The sequence below is a fragment of the Haplochromis burtoni genome, unplaced genomic scaffold, assembly GCF_018398535.1.
Source record: "Haplochromis burtoni strain Fernald_Lab_line unplaced genomic scaffold, NCSU_Asbu1 Contig_116, whole genome shotgun sequence".
NCBI lineage: Eukaryota > Metazoa > Chordata > Actinopteri > Cichliformes > Cichlidae > Haplochromis > Haplochromis burtoni.
In genome coordinates, this window is record NW_024582477.1 from 1,778,133 (window position 1) to 1,799,573 (window position 21,441).

The 21,441-nt window shown below is 43.7% G+C and overlaps 1 protein-coding gene across 1 annotated transcript; it reads left to right on the forward strand.

The window, feature by feature from the left end:
- The first annotated feature begins 3,038 nt into the window (after positions 1-3,038).
- On the forward strand, positions 3,039-21,426 carry itgb8 (integrin, beta 8). The gene is made up of 16 exons (XM_005928545.3): positions 3,039-3,647; positions 4,572-4,657; positions 8,441-8,612; positions 9,411-9,517; positions 9,952-10,091; positions 10,330-10,495; positions 12,858-13,016; positions 13,136-13,231; positions 13,406-13,498; positions 14,533-14,673; positions 15,958-16,372; positions 16,498-16,720; positions 16,843-16,946; positions 18,554-18,676; positions 19,707-19,873; positions 20,966-21,426. Exons 1-16 carry the CDS (start codon positions 3,554-3,556, stop codon positions 21,089-21,091), a joined length of 2,412 nt encoding a protein of 803 aa, XP_005928607.1. The 5' UTR covers positions 3,039-3,553; the 3' UTR covers positions 21,092-21,426.
- The last annotated feature ends 15 nt before the right edge of the window (positions 21,427-21,441 follow it).

The following is a 21,441-nucleotide window of genomic DNA, read 5'->3' on the forward strand; positions in this document are numbered from 1 at the left end:
TCATAACAGTCAGGAACAAAACCAGCTCCTTAATGCAGTGTAGATTTCCATTGTGCCACTAAAATAATTCTGAGTGGAAATCTGGGAGTCCACCAAATCCTTTGGGGATTTGAAATTGAAACCTGGGGGTCATTTGGACTCGTGGGCTCTTCTTGGTCTTGATGGAGAGAGGCAAGATTGTGGCAAGGGGTGGATGAATCAAAGTAACATTGTAACAACAAGGTCAGTGTTACTCACGTTGCCAGTCAGTGCTGTATGACACTGTGACTGATATGTTTAAGTTTTCACTTCAACAACAACTCAAACTTATAAAGTCACACTGTTGCACTAACTGACACATTTCATAGTTATTTTTTTTTTGTTATGCCATTCAGCACTACATCCACTCACTGAGCACCAGATATTCAGGTGAACATGCCAAATACGTCTGCTATTTATTTACTATCATTTATTTACTATAAGAGTACTATTTCCTAAAAGCCCAGGTTTTCATATAAAAAAATCTATTCTTATCATTTCTTTAGAAAAAATGATTTCACAGCTAAATTTATTGTATTCATGGCGATGCTGTTTTTTTCCCCCATGTTGACATTTCTCTGAGTCAAAATGACTTTTCCGATGTTATCGTTAAAAATATTAAAATACTCTGAACTTTACATCATCTGAACCTTACGCAAAAGAAAATTAGACCACCTGATCACTACCTTCTCACATTGACCAAATATGGATCAGTTCACATAGCAGCTTCCTGTTCATATTAAAAATAATCTAGTGGTTACCCACAACAAAAGACTAGATCAGAGTGTGACAGTGAAATAAAAACACCGTTTTTTTATGACTTCAAAAAATTTCAGTTCTATGTCAAATTTCCTGATTCACTCAAAACAGGAACAGAAGTAGGTCTTCCTATTTTTAGACCTCCCAGACGTAAACTGAAACGTGGCTGCTGTCAGCGTGTGAATAATAGCAGTAGGCACATTTGATTCTTCTTTACATAATACCTTATTTAGACTGACATTTTGATAGAAGCGGAAATTTGAGATTCAACTCCTCCTCCACCTCCTTAACATAAAATTGAACAAAACAAAAAAACAATTCAGCATCAGAAGAAAGAAAATGAGTAGGAAGGCGATGATAGGTGATTCTGATTTTTGAGGGGGAATTCATTTCACCAAAGGCCAACTGCTGACATATAAATGTGAGAGGGGATTTCAGATTAGACTGTCGAGTGTTAAATCATGATGAAATGCAAATTTGTTATGACTGTGTGGCTGTTCGGTTCCACTCGATAACAAAAGGCTCAAAAATGCTGACATTTAGAAACACAAAGAAAAATTTGTGCCAAATCTCCCCAAACGTCAGTCACTCTTTGCACTTGTGGTGGTTGGTTTGGATCCATGCATGAGAATCCCCATTCTGCTCCCCTCTCACATTTGACCCCTTACTTTGTCTTCGCATCAGCTTATCCAAAGAATGGGAGGCTGAATGGAGAGTGAGGGCGAGGCTTCAGAGAGAAAATCACTGAGAACTCTCTGAATGACCACTTAGAAAGAAAGAGAAAGAAAGAAAGAAAGAAAGAAAGAAAGAAAGAAAGAAAGAAAGAAAGAAAGAAAGAAAGAAAGAAAGAAAGTTGGGCAGGTGTTTGAGATGCTTCAAAATAGAGTATGGTATGTATGTGTTGTGCACACATGTGTGTGTGTGTGCTGTGTGTGTGTGTGTGTGTGTGTGTGTGTGTGTGTGTTTGGAGAACGATGAGGCCAGACCAGCGTGATGGAAAGCCCAGCCGACTGCTAACACAAACATAGCAGGGGGAGAAGAAAGGGAAGAGAAGGGGGAGGAGGGTGTGGAGGTGGGAAAAGTTGGGGGAGGAATGACTCGGAGGAAGAGTGGCTTGTGTCGGGTTAACAACAATGACAGCTGTCATTAAGATAGTGATGTAGGCCAGTGCTGATGACCAGGGCAGAGGACCTGTTTACACTGGAGTCCATTATCAAGTTTGCTCAGCAGTGAATACCTCTATTTTTTATGCCCTCTGGTCACCACGAAACCGTCGCTGTCACCTTCAGCCTGCAGAGAGGAGAGACTTGAGCCTGGGCAGAGAGAGAGAGAAAGAAAGAGACTGCGTGGAAGCTGCTTTTCAGGGATGTTTCACACACTTAGAAAACAGTGGGGTGTGTGTTTGCATCATTATCATAATTGGGGGTGACTGCTTGGAGTGTGGACGGGGAGGTGTCAGCACTCCAAAAATTCCCATTGGACAAATTATGTGAATGAATGGATGAATGAATGAGAGGAGAGGCCGGCTGGGTCTGCTCCAGGCTCCTGAGCAACAGATGGAGGCCAAAGAAGAGCAGATAAGCGCGATCTTATTGCTGCGCATTGGCGCATTCACCGTCGCTGTTGAGGCCAGGAGCCAAGACAAGACTGGAATCTCTTTCTTTCTTTCTTTCTTTCTTTCTTTCTTTCTTTCTTTCTTTCTTTCTTTCTTTCTTTTACCTTGAAGACCCCCACCAGATACGAGCAGGCCAAAGATGGTCTGGGTTGCTAGTGTTTTCTTGCTCCGTGGCTGTTTTCCTCGTGGATAAAACGTTCAGTTATTTACTAAGTACTTTTGGCTCTCTTCAGCGAAGCAGCCGGCGAGGAGGTTACTCTATGTCACTGGAATCTGCGCACAATGGAGTCAGACCCCCGCACCCCGTCACCTCCCCCTGCAGCACCAGCCTGTGAACCCCTCTGCGAGAGCTCTGGTTTTAACTGACCCCCCCCCAACTACCCCACACTATCATCCATCCACGCAGGTCCTCGCGCTCAGCGGTCCCCCTTACGGCTCCCTTAAGAAACAACAAAAACACCAGCGCTACACTCGGAATCCACCGCAACTCCTCCTTGTTCACCTCTCTTCCTCCTCTCCTTATTTGGGTCAGCCACCCCCCCCTCTCCTCGCTGTCTCTCTCTCTCTCTCTCTCTCGCTCTCTCTCTCTCTCTCTCTCGCTCTCTCTCTCTCTCTCTCTCTCTCTCTCATACGTACAGCGGCGTGGTTACCATGGCAGTGGTTAAAACACGGTTATTCTCCTGCTCTCGGCGTATGATGTTCACTCAGCATGATGTTGGTTGCGCGCCGGCTGAGCGCTGATTGGCTCTCCCGTGTGTAACTCCTGCGTGTGCTCTGTCCCGGGATGAGACTTTTACCATCAGCTGTGAGGCGAAGCTGTGAGAAGCTCTCGGAGACGCGTCGCACACCTGCGGCTGGGTGGAAATAGATGGAGGTGACTCGCACTCCGCCGATTGCTTCACCTCCTCTCGTGGCCCACGGGGGAGCGCGCTTGTAAGCTGATTTGACCGGTCGATGTGAATGCCTCTCCGGGATTAGAGGGCTATTTGGGTGAACCACGATGTCCCGCGGCTTGGGCCAGCACTCACGGTTATTGTTCATGCGCCGGCGAACGCACGGTGTCCGGTCTCCCCCGGTTCATCTCCAGTAGCCGTACAGCTCCGCTTCCCGTGTCTCCTCGCTGCTTGGCTCCGGTCTCCTACCCGGTGTGGACAGAATAATATGACTTCCTGGCTACGCACATACGACAGCGCCTGTCTGTGCCTCCTGCTCTGCTGTTTGGTGGTCGCTTTCAGCGGAGAATCCTTCAGTGCCGGTGAGTGGAGGCTCATTGGGGGCTAATTACATCCCATCTCAGCAATTAGCCTGCATCTTGTAGCTATCACTGTCAAGCGATCATTAGCGTCCCCCACATCCCACATTCTCTGTAGTCTCTGCAGGAGGTCACGCAAAAGACTCGTAATGAGCATTTGTTTCATGTGGAGGAGTTACAAACTAGTTATTGATGAGAAGTAATGACAGCCTCACTGCAGTAGCAGGTAACACTCCAGCCCTCTTTGTTGAGCACATTACCGAACATTTAAAATGAGAAGTTAGGCGATTAACCTTCACAGTCTTTTTTGCCAGAGGCCAAGATTTTTAACTGGGTGAGAGTGCGCTGTTAGTGATGCTCAGACCTGCAGCTTTTCTCCTTTTGTCCTACATTACAACCTCACTGAAGCTCCCTGGAGAATAACTCTGGAAAATTAGATTCCAGCAGATAAATCACTACACTAATTCCACTACAAAAAGCCTTTCTTTGTCACTCAGTAAAGTCTGAATCCTTACTGTATTTTTTTCTGCAAACCTTGCATAGACATATCCTGTTTGAGTGCCTAGTTATGGACTCCCTACATATGCACATTCTCACTAAATGATTGACTAATTAGATGTGGTATGGATGTGTGTATTGGTGTTGGGCGAGGGGTTACTACTCCAGCAAATCCAGTACCTGCTTCCAGATGGTGGCTGATTTGTGCTGAACAGCCTCTTATGAGATGCTAAGTGGTGCTCCTATCATCAGAAGTGTCTAATGTCCACAGGGGTTCAGCTGCATGGCTAATAAGTGTTGACACACACATTCTTTCATATGCTAATCTCAGATTCTTCCCTCCTCCTCTTGCCGATCTTTTTTCTTCTTCCCTGCAATCATTTCTCTCTCTCTGCCTCCTCCACCTTTCGTCCTCCCTTCCTTGAGCAGGTGACAGCGTGTGTCGGTCTCCTGGCATCACCTCTTGTACAGACTGCCTCAGCCGTGGGCCACAGTGCGCCTGGTGTTTCGAAGAGGTAGGAATGCGTACGAACGTGTGTTTGTGTGTGTCAGAGACAAACGTGGCAGGCATTGGACAGCATTCCTCAGATGACACGAACCAAAGCTTTGATCCAGTCCACAAATGTGAATATAATATGCACGTTAGAGCTCGGCGGCCTGCGTTATGACTCGTGTGAGTTGCGCCGGCCGCCCGTGTGAATGTTTCCATGCACGTTTTCTCAGGCAGAAAGCAGAGACAGAGCCACTTTTCCATCCATGTGTTTAGTCTCCACACACTTACACATATTGCTGCTTCCGCCCATGCCTCTATCTGTCTGTGTGTCGGTCTGTCTCGTAAAGAGCCCACCCCGAAACAGACTTGAGGAGCTGTAAAGCTTTCTGGTGCCACACCAGTAACAACACACAGATAGAAAATACCAAACCAAACTGTCAGCATGTGTGCATTTACAGACTTCAGGTGCTTTCCCACCCTGTAAGTCCTACACTTCTTGACATCATCAAGTGGGGCTGGGTTCACTGGTGTGTGTGTGTGAGCCCTCAAACATTACCTCCTACACACACAGAGACACACACACACATACAAGGTCATATAAACTCACAGAGCCATGCTTGGATAAGTATTAAACAGTGCCGGTCTTGTTAATATGCATGTTCACATTTGGCTGTTAATATTCAGAGTCCAGTGAAAAGACAGACTGTGTAAGGAAAGTCCCAGAAAGTCAGTCTGAAACTTTTTGGCATTCAGAGTTGTTACAGGGCAAATTATAGCCACAGGGAACACCATAAATACACACAATCCAGTCCAGGTTTCAGGTTCAGGTCCTGGTCACATAGTTTGCTACAGTTTCAGGTTCTATTGTAGACCACGGTTTTCCTCAACTGCGTGTTCTTTTAAAAATTTTTCACTCTTTCATCCCTTATCTGTTTCCCCCTCATGCTTTTTAAAAAATGACTGATCTCAGTCTGGCCCATGACAGATTAATTACAGTGTAAATACACATATTTAGGGGTGTAATTTTACGGGGGGGGGGGTTTGTGCCACACTGTATTTGTGAGTTTTTTTGCTACAGTACCAAAGGTCACTAAGCCTCTCCAAAGCTATAAGGCATGACACTGTTACATTCTGCCGTTGTGGCAGCTGACTATTAGGAGAACTTAATCAAGAATCTGAAGACAATAAGGGCATCTAATCACATTTTGAACTGTCCAAACTAACACTGAGCAAATGTTGGAATACACGGAGAATAAATCCGGAGTAAATCCAAACAGGCACCTCCACCTGGTACTTGAAACTGATGAGTAATTTCAAGGGTCCGATAGCAAAAAACAGTCATGGCTCTCATGTCGGGGTAACTCCATCAAAAATCAATACAAGTACACTGAAAGCAATCAGAATGAAAAATGAAACCACTGATTAATTGTGAAACTGGTTTCAGTATAGCATGTTTCCCTGAGTGGAATAAACGAGGGAAGGCTTTGCACGTCTGTGACATCAGGCAGGTGCGCAGGAGAAAGAGAAACGGATCAAAAGTTGCCCAACGGCTCCTGAAGTGTTGCAAGTAAATCCTTTTTTTTGAATGTTTGTCAGTGTGCAGGAGTCTGCAGCATGTGTGAAGCGAACCGCAGAGTCTTTCACTACATACTTCACAGTGAGCAAAGGTTAAAAAATTAACTAATGGGTTAAACATTAACTAGATTACAGCCTTTAAACACAGAGTGTTAGGCGTACATTTTTGAATTGATGGAGACGATGGAGACGTCGGCACAAGTGTAGAGAAAATCTATAATTTTTCTTCTGACCTTGAAATTGTTTACTCTCGCTCTTGCTCCAGACGGGCTGAAGGAGATGTGCTCATCATACAGATGAGATTACAGCGAAAACATGGCTTCCTTGTATGCTCTGTTTATAGAGTTTAAAATTGCAAGTGAGCTATACCCTACAGACTTTTGTGATATTGTGCATGTGGAAAAAATGCTCTCCTATATTAAAATTTATAATGTTAAATAAAATTGATGAAATTCAAACATGTTGTTTTTTGAAACATACACTTCATTTGAACTTGTAACCAACTAACTGGGGAACATATCCTACGTAATTTTGATAAAGGGCAGTACGTCTTTAACAGCACTCTGAAGCCATTATTACCTTTTATTATTTGCAGTATATAAAATAATGTAGAACCCAGAGAAATCTGTGAAAGCAAAGGGGAAAGAAAGGCTGAAATCCAACATTGAACGGCCTTGATTTGTTGCCCTCAGGCAGCACTCAATTACACAGTGGAAATCACTGAATGGCTTTTGGAGCACTTTTAAAACCAACGTCAGCCAACAAACAGACCGTCAATGTATGCACACTTATCCACAATGAAGAGGAGAAAAAAGGATTTATACAAGATGCAGAAATACAGTTACAATGGGTGGGCCCAAGCTCATTTAGGAGGGTGCAAAATTGACCAAACAAAAGTCCTTTTGGAAATCAAGGACGCGGCCTCCTGTGGGCTGAAGAAGAGACAGACCATCTCAACCCCCGCCATCTGTTATTTGTATTCATTAGCGCACATGTCGTGAGTGACTTACATGTGCAAAGGCACCGTTAATATTCAATATTACAGGCTTTGAAGTCACATGTGCTCTCATTGTTGTTTAATAAAAGAAGGCTTTGCTTAATTCGTCAAGATAATGCAAAATGAGTCCTCTGTCACCTTTTGGAGACATTTTTACCTAAAGTGTTGTTAGCGTTTTGTTGGAAGTGAATTTGCTTTTTGGAACAAAAACAATGACATTTCAGGTTGTATTATGTTTTTGCTGTTTTCAACGACACGTTTAAATTATTTGCTCATCCGTCCATTCCCACATCACCTGTGACGAAGCTTTTGCAGATGAATTTACAGTGAAGGTGAAGACTGAGACAAAGTATGGTGGAAGCAAGAGGTGTTTATTTGCCCACATGTATCTAACGCCATGACAGTTAGTGGTAGATCAAGCTTTCCAACAGCAACAACAATCTCTTGTCTAATGACAAATGGCAGCTTTAAATACTCTCAGCTGTTTAGGACTAAACCATTATTTACTCCCAGGTGAGTTTACCAAATTGTAGCATTCCACCTTCTATATACAATACACAATCTGAGTTAATAAATAAATACATTTTATCATTCTCTGATAATTAAATATGTTATATTTTAACCTTATACCTTAACCCTATTAAAAAACCGCCAAAAACCCATGTATAGAGATTTCTCGCACCTCCTTAACCCATGGCCTCTCCTGGAACCTTTAAATGTCCGGACCACTGGGGAAATATTTGCCCAAACACCCTGGAGAGGACACAGAAAAGGTCTTTGCACCAACACTTTTACCTGTAGACTTTAAACACACACACTTGCTTAAGTTTTACTTGGCAGTAGACCTTATTTGCTCCCAGTAACAACCTTTCCTCACAGACAACCACCACACTTCTCAGTGAGGAGCAGCTGTGCAGGACCTGGAGCAAAAGGCCACCTGCTAATTATTAAATAACTCAATAAATATTCAATAAATAATTAAACCTCTTGTGTGCAAATGGTTATTCATGTGCAAGTCTATCCTTAAAGTGCAGTGCTCAATAAAGTGCTTTTAATAAAGTGCAAAGGTGCTTCTAAAGTGTGCAAGTTACCACAATACAAATTATACTAGTAAGGAAGCCCTCTTCCTTACATCATCCTAACTCGTTTTAGATACAGGGTTGGATTTTAAAACCAGCATATTTTGAATGAAGGGCAAACTGACCATTTTGAACTTTATGTTTTCACCTGTAGGGCTTTCTAGATGGGGCGGGGCTAAGTCAGCGCTGTGACTTGCCAGTTAACCTGCTCAGGAGGGGCTGTGCACTGGAGTTCATGGAGCAGTCAGAGGTTAAGGTGGAGGTCAACGCCACCATCAGCAGCACACAAGTTTCCCCAAGAGACATCAGCATCACCCTCAGACCAGGTAGATGACGTGATAACTTGGGTTGGGCGTAAAAACGATCAGACTCTCTTAATAATGTGTTCAGTATGCAGAAAACACACCATTGCAGCGATAGTGTATTATTTTGTGTGCCCAGCAGGGCAGTTTGTGAATGTGCTGAACACCAGTGCAATATCAGAAAATAAGAATGTTCTTGCGGGAAAGAAAAGGAACAAAATGTGAAAAATCTCACCTTCTTTAAGGATCAGGCCATAAGACCTCATCCACATCACATGCGGTGCTGTATTTAGTAGCTCAGCAGCACAGCGAGTACTGCCTGCAGCGCCGTATGGGAGCATACAGCACCAAGCGGTGGGTGTTCAAATTTCCACTGACTAAAAGTGTTAACAGTTTCCGAGATGGGTGCTTCAAGAATCACTGTTAGTGTTTAAGCCTTCAGGAAAAAAAACTATAATAAAGGCATCATTGTGGAGAAATGGTGCCCTAAGCACTAAATGAAGTCACAGTCCCAGTGTGAGTGTGTGTGTTGTATTCTGAGCTTTTGGTAGCTGGTTCGGCTGCTGCGAATAGCAGTGCAGTTAGTCCCCTTCCACTGAAATCGCTGTCCTTCCTTGTAATTACACACACATATATAGATGAGCAGCAAAGTGAGAGTAAAGGGAAGATGCCTTGCAGTCCGGACAGTTCAGCCAACCTCTACCTAACAAATGTTTCACTGCATCTCTGCTTCACGTAGATGCTGGTGCTGCAGTGCACCATGTAGTATTTTTGAACTTTTGCTCATTGCAGTTTATGTTGTGCGTGTGTGTTTGTTTCTAGGTTCAGCGGCCAGTTTCATAGTGTCGGTGAAGCAGCTGGAGCGTTATCCCGTGGACCTGTACTACCTGGTGGATGTATCGGCTTCTATGCAGGAAAACCTTGATCAAGTAGGTTTGAAAATGCTTGTCTGTCACTCTGCTGCTCAGTGAGTCAGTGAGGATTTGTTCCACGCCTTCTTCTTGAAGGTTCTATATATAAATATAGCTGCAAGGACTATTTGCTGTGTAAAAACATAATTAAGTCAAGGCTTGCATAAATGAGAAGTCTCACCAGGATCTATAAACAGTAAGTAGGCCCAGTGAGATGGACACTGACTTTATAACTACTACAGATTAAACTTTTTTTAAATGAAGCAGAGGAAATGGGAGGTAAATCAGCTTCTTTTTTTGTCTATTGTGCCTGATTTATTCTGGATCATCTTCCAAATCTTCTTATTTAATATCCTCTTGCACGCCTCCTTCTTTTGCTCTTCCCTTCTCGCCTGCTGCTCTTTACCTGTCCTTGTTCTACCTCTCTAACCTGCTTTCTGCGTGCTGCACAGCTGAAGACGGTGGGTGTAGCTCTGTCCCTTCGTATGACGGAGCACTCCTCAGACCTTTGGCTGGGTTTTGGCTCATTTGTGGACAAGCCTGTTTCTCCTTACATCAACGTTCATCCTTCGAAGATCCACAATCCCTGCAGGTAAGATCATTTGTTAGCTAGAGTCGGCAGATACAATGATACACTCGAAGAGGGATGTCATCATTTCAGTGATCATGTAAAAAATATATACAAAGATGCATAATTTAGCTTTTTAGTTGCTTGGGGGAACATTGTCATCAGGATAAGCTGAGCATATAACAAATAGCTCTGCAGTTCCAAATCTTGCAAACAGGACCTCATTTTTTAATTAATTAATTTATTTTTTGTCTCTCACAAGTGATTTTGAAATACGCTGTCGACCAGCCCACGGCTTCCACCATGTCCTTAGCATGACGAGCAATATGAGCGAGTTTACGCGGGTGATCAAGCGCCAGCGCATCTCTGGAAACATGGACACACCTGAAGGAGGACTAGATGCCATGCTGCAAGCTGCGGTCTGCCAGGTGGGCATTTGTTCATATGTAGTTTGCGTACATGAATGCATATAAAACTCCCTCAGAGGCTGTTAGTGACGTATAGTGATGTGTTTTAACAGCACAGGACCAATTAATGTAGTTTTTCCACCCTTACTCGATTGTGCCGGCTCAACCCTGCATTCTCATAATTGTTGTTGTTATAATCCATCAGATGTATTAGTTTAGGTTGCAGAAATAATCAAAGGCTTCCCTAAAACAATATCATCTACATGGCAACATGTGTCACTCCATAGCCTGTCTATATTGCCTCCACAGTGCAAGTTACCCTAATGCTCACTACATACCACTGAGACTTCTGGCTTTTGAAATGTGTGTTAATAACAAGCTCCTCTTAATTCAAATCATTATTTGGTAAATTCACCTTTGGATGCTGTCACAGCACTGAGCCTGTGTGGACAGGTCTGAGTCATGGTGGCACATCTGGACACTGCAATTGTACACCACTCCTCTTTGCAAAACTCCTCAAGCTCTGTCAGGTTGCACAGGGTCAGGCATGAACAGTGCTTTTCAAATTCTCCATTGGCTTGAGCTCTGGGCTTCGATTCAACCACTCCAAAACACTCACCTTGTTGACTTTAAACCATTTCCGTCTAGCTCGTGCCTGAATGCTTTGCGTCTTAGGTTCGCGTCTTAGGTTGGAATTCTCTTGGAGACTGAATCAGATGGTCTTTCAGGATTTATCTATCATTGCTGTATTCATTTTATGTTTTGCCAGAGATGGTGTGTTTGCCAAAATATATAGAATGTCTGTTGCTACCTTAACAAAGTGTCTAGTGTGATGACTTAAAAAGTTGATTTTGGTCTCATCAGACTAGAGACCCCAGACTCCCACATGCTTTTAGATGAACTTATCCCCTCTCTTCCATAAAGCCTGAGCAACATCTCAGGTGCTGAAGCTTTTAACTCCTTCAGAGTAGTCATAGGTGTCTTCGTGGCCCCCACCTTACTGGTGTCCTTCTCACACAGGCACTGTTTGTGAGCACGGCCTGCTTTAGGCAGATTTACACATGTGCTGTTTCTTCCAGTGATGACGAATTTAACTGAACTCCAGGGGATTTTCAGTGACTTGTACGCTGACCTATAGTTTTCCTAATCTTTTCCCCGACTTGCTTGGAGCGTTCTTCTGTCCTCATGGTGTAATTGTTGCCAGGAATACCGATTAACCTTGACTGAATCTTTCACACACAGGTGTCTTTATACTACAGTCACTTGAGACACATTCACTGCACTTTGGTAATCTGCACTTCATTAACTGTGAAACTACAATTGGCTGGAGCTCTGTTGAATTAGTTCAGTTACTTTAAAGGGTTTGAATATTTATGCAGTGACTTATTTATTATATATTTATATATTTTTGATTAATGTTGATTAATTTAGCCCTGTGTCGAATTGGCGACTTGGTGTATCCCGCCTCTCGCCCTATGGTAGATAGACTAGATAGATAGTCTATCCACCACCACGACTCTGATAAGAATAAACAGAGAATGGATGATTAATTTCCTCTACTTTACAGTTTCTTTAGTGAATTCTTAAAAAGCCAAATTATATTGACCCTGATTCCATTCCAGCCAAGTGGTAGATTAGACGCTGTATATGTAAATCTAAGGGGTGTTTTCTAATTGTAAGTAGGTGTTAAATCTGCAAATTTAAAAGAAGCGTTTACTCTTTTCTGGAAAAATAGTGGCACCCTGAAAGCAATGCATATTGCCACAGGAATCCCACTAAGTATTAACTCCACATGTGGGGTATGGCAGACACACACACTGAGATTCACAGTTGCTTACATTATAGCTTCTGTGGGGGTTATGTGTCACACCATGCAGGGGGCCCCTGAGTAGCCATGTCGGAGAGAAACACCACAGTGGTCATCAGTTTAGAAATAGACTCCATTATGCCAGGCCTACTCACTAAGTTTCCCTAAATACACACACACGTGCACACTGGCCCATTTTCTCACGCTGAGAGAAAGGAGTCACTGTATGAGTCACAGACATAAAAATCGAGACTCCCGGTTCTTTATTTAATTGGACATTACAGAAAAGACTGATCATCACCGAAAATAATCCAGTTCACATGTGTAAAATGTTTCGCCTTGCATTTTTTCCCACACTTGTAAATCCTTAAAATGTGATGCATGCACATTTTTCCACATCACTCCGTCATGATTTAAAGGAATAACAAAAACCACTCTGCAAAAACAGGCTGCAGAGATGTTCAATAGATCTCTGCTTGTGTTTGAATTTTTTTGGTATTAGGATGAAAATATGTAAGTTTTGCTAAATTAATGGCCAAAAATAACATTGCATGTTGCCTTCCTTCTGCATTTTAGAGGGCTGTTGGTTGGAGACCAGAGGCGAAGCGTCTGTTGCTCCTGATGACCGACCAGCCTTCTCACCTCGCCCTGGATAGCCGGCTGGCAGGGATCGTTGTGCCACACGATGGTCTGTGTCACCTGGAGGACAACGTCTACAAAGGCAGCACCAGGATGGTGAGGAAACTTGCAAAAGCTAAAGCATCAAACTTTAAGCTCACATAATCTCACTTTAATGTGGACCAGATGAATTACTACAGGCTTTGAGGTGACAGGAGGTTTACTTTGCTTTTCAGGACCATCCCAGTTTGGGTCAGTTGTCTGATAAGCTCCTTGAAAACCATATCTACTCCATCTTTGCTGTGGAAAAGCAGCAATACCAGTGGTATGAGGTAATGTGCCCCTACACGTGCACTTAGTAATATACTGAGAAGGCATACAATCAGCCACAGATTCTCAAGTTTTGACTCATACATATCTTGCTCATTTCAGGAGCACATTTGAGAGGGGAAGATTTTTAAAAGCATTACGTTTTTCTCTACTCTCGTCTCCCTTTCCTTTTCCAGGAGCTGATACATCTGCTACCTGGCTCCTACCTGGGAAAATTAGGCCTCTTCCAGGCTCCGAATCTCATAGACCTGGTGGTGGATGCATACAAGGTACAAAGCACTCAGCTACACCTCCCCTCGTAGGCTCTTTGTCCTCTTTGTAGCGTCTTATTCATTCTTTGGACAAAGACGGGAACAAGTGAAAGGTGGGAGAGACGAGAAGAGCAGCACTGTGAGAGCTGGAATCACAACCCCACACATTCCTGGCTCAGAAATGTTGAGACAAAGTTTGCTGCCGGTCTGCTGAAGCAACACAAACTTTTGTTGTTCTCCTTGACTTGTTGAATCATGCGGACTGAGTAATAGCGCATGTCCTGTTTGAAAAGTGCGTCCTGTTTATGTGTACCCCAGAAGTTGAAGTTTGAAAACGGGGAATGCAAGAAAAATCTTAAATGATCTCAAACTTAAAGTGCTTAAGTTTGGGGAAAATTGATGATGGGGAGAGACCTAAAGCCTGAAGAAAGAAAAACAACAACAGGAAACAACACGGACGAGAACTTGAGGTTACGGAAGGTTAGGTTTTGTATGTGTGTGTGTGGGTGAGTGAGACTCACCACGGGGTTAATTCTGTTGGCAGAGTATAATCTTGCCTCAGGCACAGCGCTCCATTGTTTGCTTCGAGAATCTGCCGAATCCACAGAATCGGGTGCGCAGCCACGCATACGTGCCGAAACACACACACATACACAAACAGCGCCGCCTGAACAGAAGCTGGCATTATAATGGCTATCAGATCCCCACAGAAACCATGTGTCCTAATCAGAGAGGGACACAAAGATGCTATTTTCGGCCCCACCTCCTTGTTCCCATAAATCCCTGTATTTCAGGAAGAAAGAGAGGGCGACAGTAAGGGCTTTCAGGCAACATGTGACAACTTTGATTAATGAGCCTCTTTTCCCCCCCTTTCTTTCGTCATTGCTGTTCACTCACACAGATTACGTTCATTAAAATTTCAAGCTGTTCCTAGCATTCCCTTTTATCTTAACCTACATTGCTTTGTAGTCAGCACAGTAAGCTATGATAAGTTTCTTTATATCAGGCTCTCAGTGTAATGCTGCTTGTCTCTCTGTTTTCGATGTGCCCAGAGGTTGTTATCAGAGGTGGTGGTGTCTGTGTCGGTGGAGGACAAGGCGGTCAGCAGGTACTGGGTGTCTGTAACTCCTCTCTGCCCCGATGGATCCACTGCTGCAGAGCACAGTTGCACGGGGGTGCAGCCCGACCAGACGGTAAACACCCAGCAGCGTCAGAGCCACCAGAGATGTCACAAGGCATATATTAGTTGTATCAGATTACCCTGACATACACAAACGCCCTCGCACTGAGAGCTTTACGTGACAGAGAAGATTTGGTAAATAATCCGAGCTGAGCGGATTACACGGACTGTATTTTAGAGGAAAACATTTCCATGTGATTTCGCGACCTTTTCCTCCAGAAATCCCTACCTCACCTAACACGAGAGCCTCGATACAGACAAATAGGACATTTATATTTAGAATGAGGTCATTGGACTTGTACTCCTTAATACCTGTTCTGTTATCCAGCAGAGAAAAAGAAACCTTCACCAGTGCCGAGAGCACTTTTTGATATTTCTCAGCTGTGCACGGTAGTTTTTCTACTTAAGCAGCATGACTTTATCAGAGGTTACTGTAGCTGTAGCAGCCAAAGAGACCTTTGCTTTGGCACTAATTATAGCATCTTCAGTGCATTTGGGAATGATTTTACTCCCCTTAGCTTCCTGCGAGACTTCTTTCATCACATTTTGGGGTTCTAAACTTTTATTGAACCTCGGCATACTAAATCACTGCTCTACAGAGTTACTCCACTGTACAAAGAAACTCAGGCCTTTTAATCTGTGGGTGGATTAGAGACGAATTATGGAAACAATTACCAGAATGGAGATAAAAATCAATAGAAAGGCTGACTGTGAACTCAAAGCGTTGGCATGCGCAACTTTCCACATCAGCCAACAGAATAATTGTTCAAATTCAGCCTAAGAATCCATTTTTCTGTCCAACTGTTTGAGCTGTTAGGGATTTCTGTAATCATGCAGCGAGATTTGGCTTATTCACACCTTTTAGATTTACAGCCTCAGTTTGGTGCAGAAAAATGATTTCTGTATAATCCACATCGCTGTGTAAGTGTAGAGGATGTTTAAGATAGTCTCTCTGATGTAAATGTCTATGTCAGCATGCTTACAACAATACTGAGGGCCTGAGTTTAGCATGTTAACTAATGAGGATGGCATGAGATGTGGTCATTTAGTCGTGAACAAAAGTAGTGAAGAAACTGGAATTTCTACCTGCTGTTGCTAGGCAAACAAGACACTCTATCACTAAATCGATGAGGTTCATAGCATAAAATATTACGGTAGTTCTTTTTGAACTGGGCCATGGTGGTGCACCAGATGACCAACTGACCTTGCCGCCCACATAAATATACAACTAGAACACAGCTCTATCCCTCTTTCAACATCCCCTGCTGCGCTTTATAAACATATTTGTTTTATGCAGGTCTACTTCAATATCACAATTGGCCAGCACTCCTGTCCTGATGACGGTAAAGATGAAGATGTGACAGTCATGGTCCGTCCCGTGGGTTACAACGAATCCACTGTTGTGAGGATCCGCTCTAAATGTCAGTGCACATGTGGACCGGCGGGACAGTGCCGTGATGCCAACGCGTCACCATGCAAACAGACCCAAAATGGCAACAATCAGGAGGAGAGGCCGAACTACGGGATGATGAAGGACTCGGATTCAAACAAGAACTGCAAAGCAGATGGGTCTGATGTGGTCTGCAGTGGCCGCGGAGTGTGCGAATGTGGGAAGTGTGTTTGTGAGCAGAGCAGGCTCGGTGCAGTGTACGGGAAATACTGCGAATTAGACGACTTCTCCTGCCCTTACGAAGGAGGGCTGCTGTGTGGAAGTAAGCGGGGCACACTCTGAAAATTAGTTCATAGTGATACTGCTAATGTCAAGATGACTAGTGCACGATTTTTCTTCGTTAACTTCTCTAATGCCTTTTCCTCTCATCTCTCTCTTGTCTCTCAGGTCGGGGTGTGTGTGTGCTAGGTGAATGTGTGTGTGAGGATGGATGGACAGGCGATAGCTGCAACTGTCCCGTCTCCACAGCAACCTGCCAGTCATCAAATGGCTTGCTTTGCAGTGGGAGAGGGAAGTGTGTGTGTGGTAAGTGCGTGTGCGACAACCCCCAACACTCCGGAGACTTCTGCGAGCGTTGCCCTGCGTGCCAAAGCACCTGCCAATCATACTGGTAATTAGCGACTTATATTTAGTACCACAAAGCACAATGGGAGCTCCGACAGATCGAGCTGTATGCTTGAAGTTGAAACTGTAGTGATTTGTTATTTCTGTTTGCGTTGCTTTGCCTCTTAGGACGTGTGTGGGCTGCCACCTTTCTCATGGTCTGACCCAAGAAGAGGCGGGACAGTGCAACCACACCTGTGCACCGCTGGTCGGCTACATGGATGACATGTCAGGTAGAGCTGGTGTGATTCAATTCAATTTTATTTATATCGCACCAAATCAAAACGACTGTTGCCTCGAAGTAAATAATAGAGAGAAAACCCCATCATATGACCCCATATGAGCGAGCACTTGGCGACAGCGGGAAAGAAAAACTCCCCTTTAACAGGAACAAACCTCCAGGTTCAGGTTTACATATTTGTAGTTTTGTGGACACTAAAAAAGTTTTTTTCTTTAATTGAAGCTACGACAGATTTAGCTGTTTTTAATAAAAGCCTTGGCTCAGTTTGAATTTGCTCTTGGGTTTGAAATATATTACTTTGTATTTACTATTTAACAAGCAACCCTTAGAGCTGCTTGTATTCATCTTTTTTTGGTAAGTTTGGCAATCTATAAAAGCAACATTGACAAGTTACACGAAGTGCTGTTGCACATGTTGGCAGTTTATTGCCTGCATTTTTGAGCCAAAGCCATTTGGTTATTTGGAAACAGAGCGACAGATGGATTTCACTGAGAGCTGAGCATACTGCATGATAGCAACATGTCAATCACAAGGTAGCCCCGAACTAAACCACATCCTGTTTTAACACCTATTATACCTTAAATAATACAATCATTGAAAATGAATGAAATGAAAAAAGAACACCATGTTTTATTAAGTATGACTTAAAACTGTCTTCAGGGGCCATAAACTCACAAGGCAAGCATTTGCTGAAGTCATAAAAGAAGTGGAAAGTTGGGTTTCCCATAGATAACTATGTATCCTGACCTCGTTTTGCAACCAGAGATGCCACCCCCTGCTGGCCACTAAAAAGACTGCCTCTACATCACATTCTTTTTCATATACAGTTAGAGTTGCATTTCTGACCACCTGATGAGTGTAAGCCTGCTATTCACTGTCCTTTTAGCTCAGTTTTGTTCTCCACTGACTCCAAAAAAATCAGTTTCTTTAGCTTCAAAATGCTTTGTCTAACAGTTGGTCACTATTCGAGAATCAAGACCCCAGATTACTGAGAGGATTTGTATAGTCAGATTCTCATTGCACACAGATCTTCAATTACTTAATTTGGTTTTACTAAAATAAGGTTGCCTTCATGTCATACATTGTTATGCACTGAGCACTTCTTCTCCACTCTCTTCTTTTCACTCCCCATGTGTTTATATACCGCTGCAGCAGCATTAAATTCATCACATTTGTGTCTTCTCTCTCCCTTAGTCTGTGTTTTGTCTCCCTATGCTCTCTTTTTCTTTTTGCTTCTGTTTCTTCTCTTCTCTTTCCCTTCACAACCCCCACCCATCAAGGCAGATGGCTGCCCCTCCCTATGCCTGGTTCTGCTGGAGGTTTTCTTCCTGTTAAAAGGGAGTTTTTCCTTCCTACCACAAAGTGCTCGCTCACAGGCAGGTCACTTGATTGCTGGGGTTTTCTGCAGAATTCTGTAGGGTACCGTGTAAAGCACCTTGAGGCGACTGTTGTTGTGTGATTTGGCACTATATATATGCTCTGCAGCAGCACCACTCTGATCAATTTTTTTGTTTAAACTAACCCTCCAGGATTTGTTCTGGATCTTGGATCTATGTCTGGGTCTCACTGCTCCCTCTCTCTCACTGGCTGTATTTTCAGGTCAAGCAGGGGAGACGTGGATTCACTGCATGTACATCAGTAACGACAGCTGTCGCAACAGCTATCGCTTTCAGACCAGCTCGAAGTCTGGTCAGGCTCAGCTTCTTATTAGCACAAGACCAGGTATGAAGTCAAAACTCACACAGACACGCTTTAACTTGGGGTCCATTGATACCTCTGCTGCACTAGTGCACCCTGGTGTATTTGAGTCAGCAAGCCTGCTGTCAGTGTTACAGCTGTAATTTAGATTTCCCCTCAGTTTCCATCTCACTTTATGGATTTTTTCTTTTCAATCATCCACAAACACACACACACACACACACCTCCTCACGCACAAACACGTACACACAAACACACAATTTTAAACCTCACAGTTCACATTTGCCCTCAGTCTCGCACACATTATTATTGCACATCTAAGTGTTACAGATCACCCCGCCACCCTTACACCCCACCCTTTTCCAATTTTTGGAACAGCACTGCTCATTGTGCATCTCCCCCCCATCTCCCCCTATCCCCTCAAGCTTCCCTCCAACCACCCCCCCACCCCCCACACCCAACGGGACACTCTCTTCCTGCTCACACCCACTCCTCCCGGGTGCAGCAGGAGCCAGGTCTCTATGGTAACTCTGTTACAAAATGTCAGAGCAATCTTTGGGCTCTTTGTGTCGAGCAATCAGCCCGTCATCCACACATGCTCCCCAGCAGATACACAGCCAGCTGACTGTTCAGTACCGCAATAGTGGTACAGCTGCCGCCGAGCGAGCTCTGTGTGTGTGTGTGTCATATGTCATTTAAATGAGTAGCTCTGCTTTGTACTGCCTTTTTGTCTCCCCTGTTTTTCAGTGGACAGTCTCTTTCCTCTTTTAGTAACTTTTATTCAAATTCATTCATGCAAGTCCAACGTTTACATCCAAAACATACCATACCCAGCCTACACCTGGGTTTAGAGCCACTGAAATATACCTGATTAGCTCTTCACAGTTTCATATTGCTGAATCTGTACTTTTAGTTTTATTTAATCTGTACTTTCATGTTGCTCAAAGATGATTTTGATCAAAAATACTCCAAACTTTTGTCCCCATCAGTGAACAATACAATGTTAAAGCTCTGCACAGTAAAACTGAGTGTGTTTATGTGTATGTGTCTACAGACTGTGTCAGCAGCAGCCTTCGGCTGGTGAGAACTTTCTTGAGCGTGTGCGCCCTGACCGTGTTGTGCGGGCTGGTGGTTGTGGCCGTGTCCCGGCTGTTGCTGCAGAAGAGGCGGTGGTCACCAGGGGGCACTGTTGAAGATGCAGGGTACCATTGCACTGGAAAGGTTAGCTCTCTGATATCCTTGAGGAATTTCTCAGTGCTGTCTGATTTTAAATGAGAGCCAAAGTGTCCCTGGAGCCCTGAGCAGCAAAGGTTCATTAGGATATTTATGTGAAGTAGTACCGGCAGCTGAAACCAGCAGTGAGGAATGTGAGTGTGCTCTTAGAGGTACAGCTGTGTTTTACATTTCCTCCCAACTCCCAGCTCAGCATCTACAGTTTCCAGCTTTCTGACCTTATAATGACATACAGCACTTTGGAGAAGAGGAAGATGGGAATTTCTTAGCAATGGTTACTGGTTAGGGGTGGCGAGGGTGGTTCCTGTTTATGGCACTGCTGCAGATCATCTTAATGATACTGACGATTGTGGATTGTGTTTAAGAATCAGGACCATTTGTCTGGTTAACATTTACAGTTCTTCACTGATTTTTTTTATGTCATTTTACTGTCAGGGGGAAGTTTTGCTTTTGAGTAACAAAGACTTACTCTCCACTTCTCAGTCATGGGAAAGGCCACATAGACTTTGAGTTTACCTGCCTAATATCCACCAAGGGTTAAGTTTAGCATGTTTAGCCACATGCTGAACTTTCAGTAAATAGGGGACGCATTTAGATTTCAAATAAAGCCACAGAGTTTCTGTTAAAAGCTTTTCCACGTGGGTGTTTGAAGCAGGTGAAAATGCTATAAAAAGGGGAGGACATTAACCAAACCCAGTGACCTGGTGGCTGTTAAGAGGTTAAGATCCTCTGTGTACCTGTAAAGGCTCCAGAAGGACTGTGAAAATGACCCTTAACTCATAATCTTGGCTTTACCAACAAAGCTTTACCAGAAATAAATCACAATTAAACAGACTAACACTTTGAGTTCTCCACTAATATGAACACTCACAAGCTGTAACCACGGAAACATCTGTCACACATGACATGTAGGAGTCATGTGGGGGGGGAAAAGGCAACTTGTAAAGCATTATGGGAACCGTAGTATGTAGTATTTTGGACTAATAGTGAAGAAGTCTTCTGAAGTGAGCATCTGTGTTCATCTCAGACTCCAATATTACTGACTGCATATTTCTGTTGCCCCCTCCCCTTCCCCACCAGGATCTGTCATACATTCCTACAACCAATGAGAAGACTGTCACCTACAGGAGGGACCATCCACCCGATCGCCCTGTGGAAATGCACATTCAGGTTCCTAAGATGCCCCTGGGTGACCCCTGGCAATAAAAGGTCATAACAAAGGCAGTAGAGACATATAGAAGCAAAGCTGGACTCAAGGCTTCTTTTCTGCCTCCTAACCTTCATAAAACTTCAACCAGCGGTACGTAGTACGTAGAGACTCAAGCGAAGTAAACTATGAAACCTCCACGGGATTTTATTTGTTAATCGAACTGACCAAACTTTTATTGACTGTGTGACTGACGCGGCCAGTATCCTGGGAATCCTGGAGATGAAGACGAAGAGCACAAATTCCCCACCTCTTCTCCTCCTTTTGTAGGAGCAGGGAAGCTACTTCACCTTTACAGGGTGAAAGTTGATCACTCCGCGCTTTTTAGCCATGCACTACTCTAGCATGA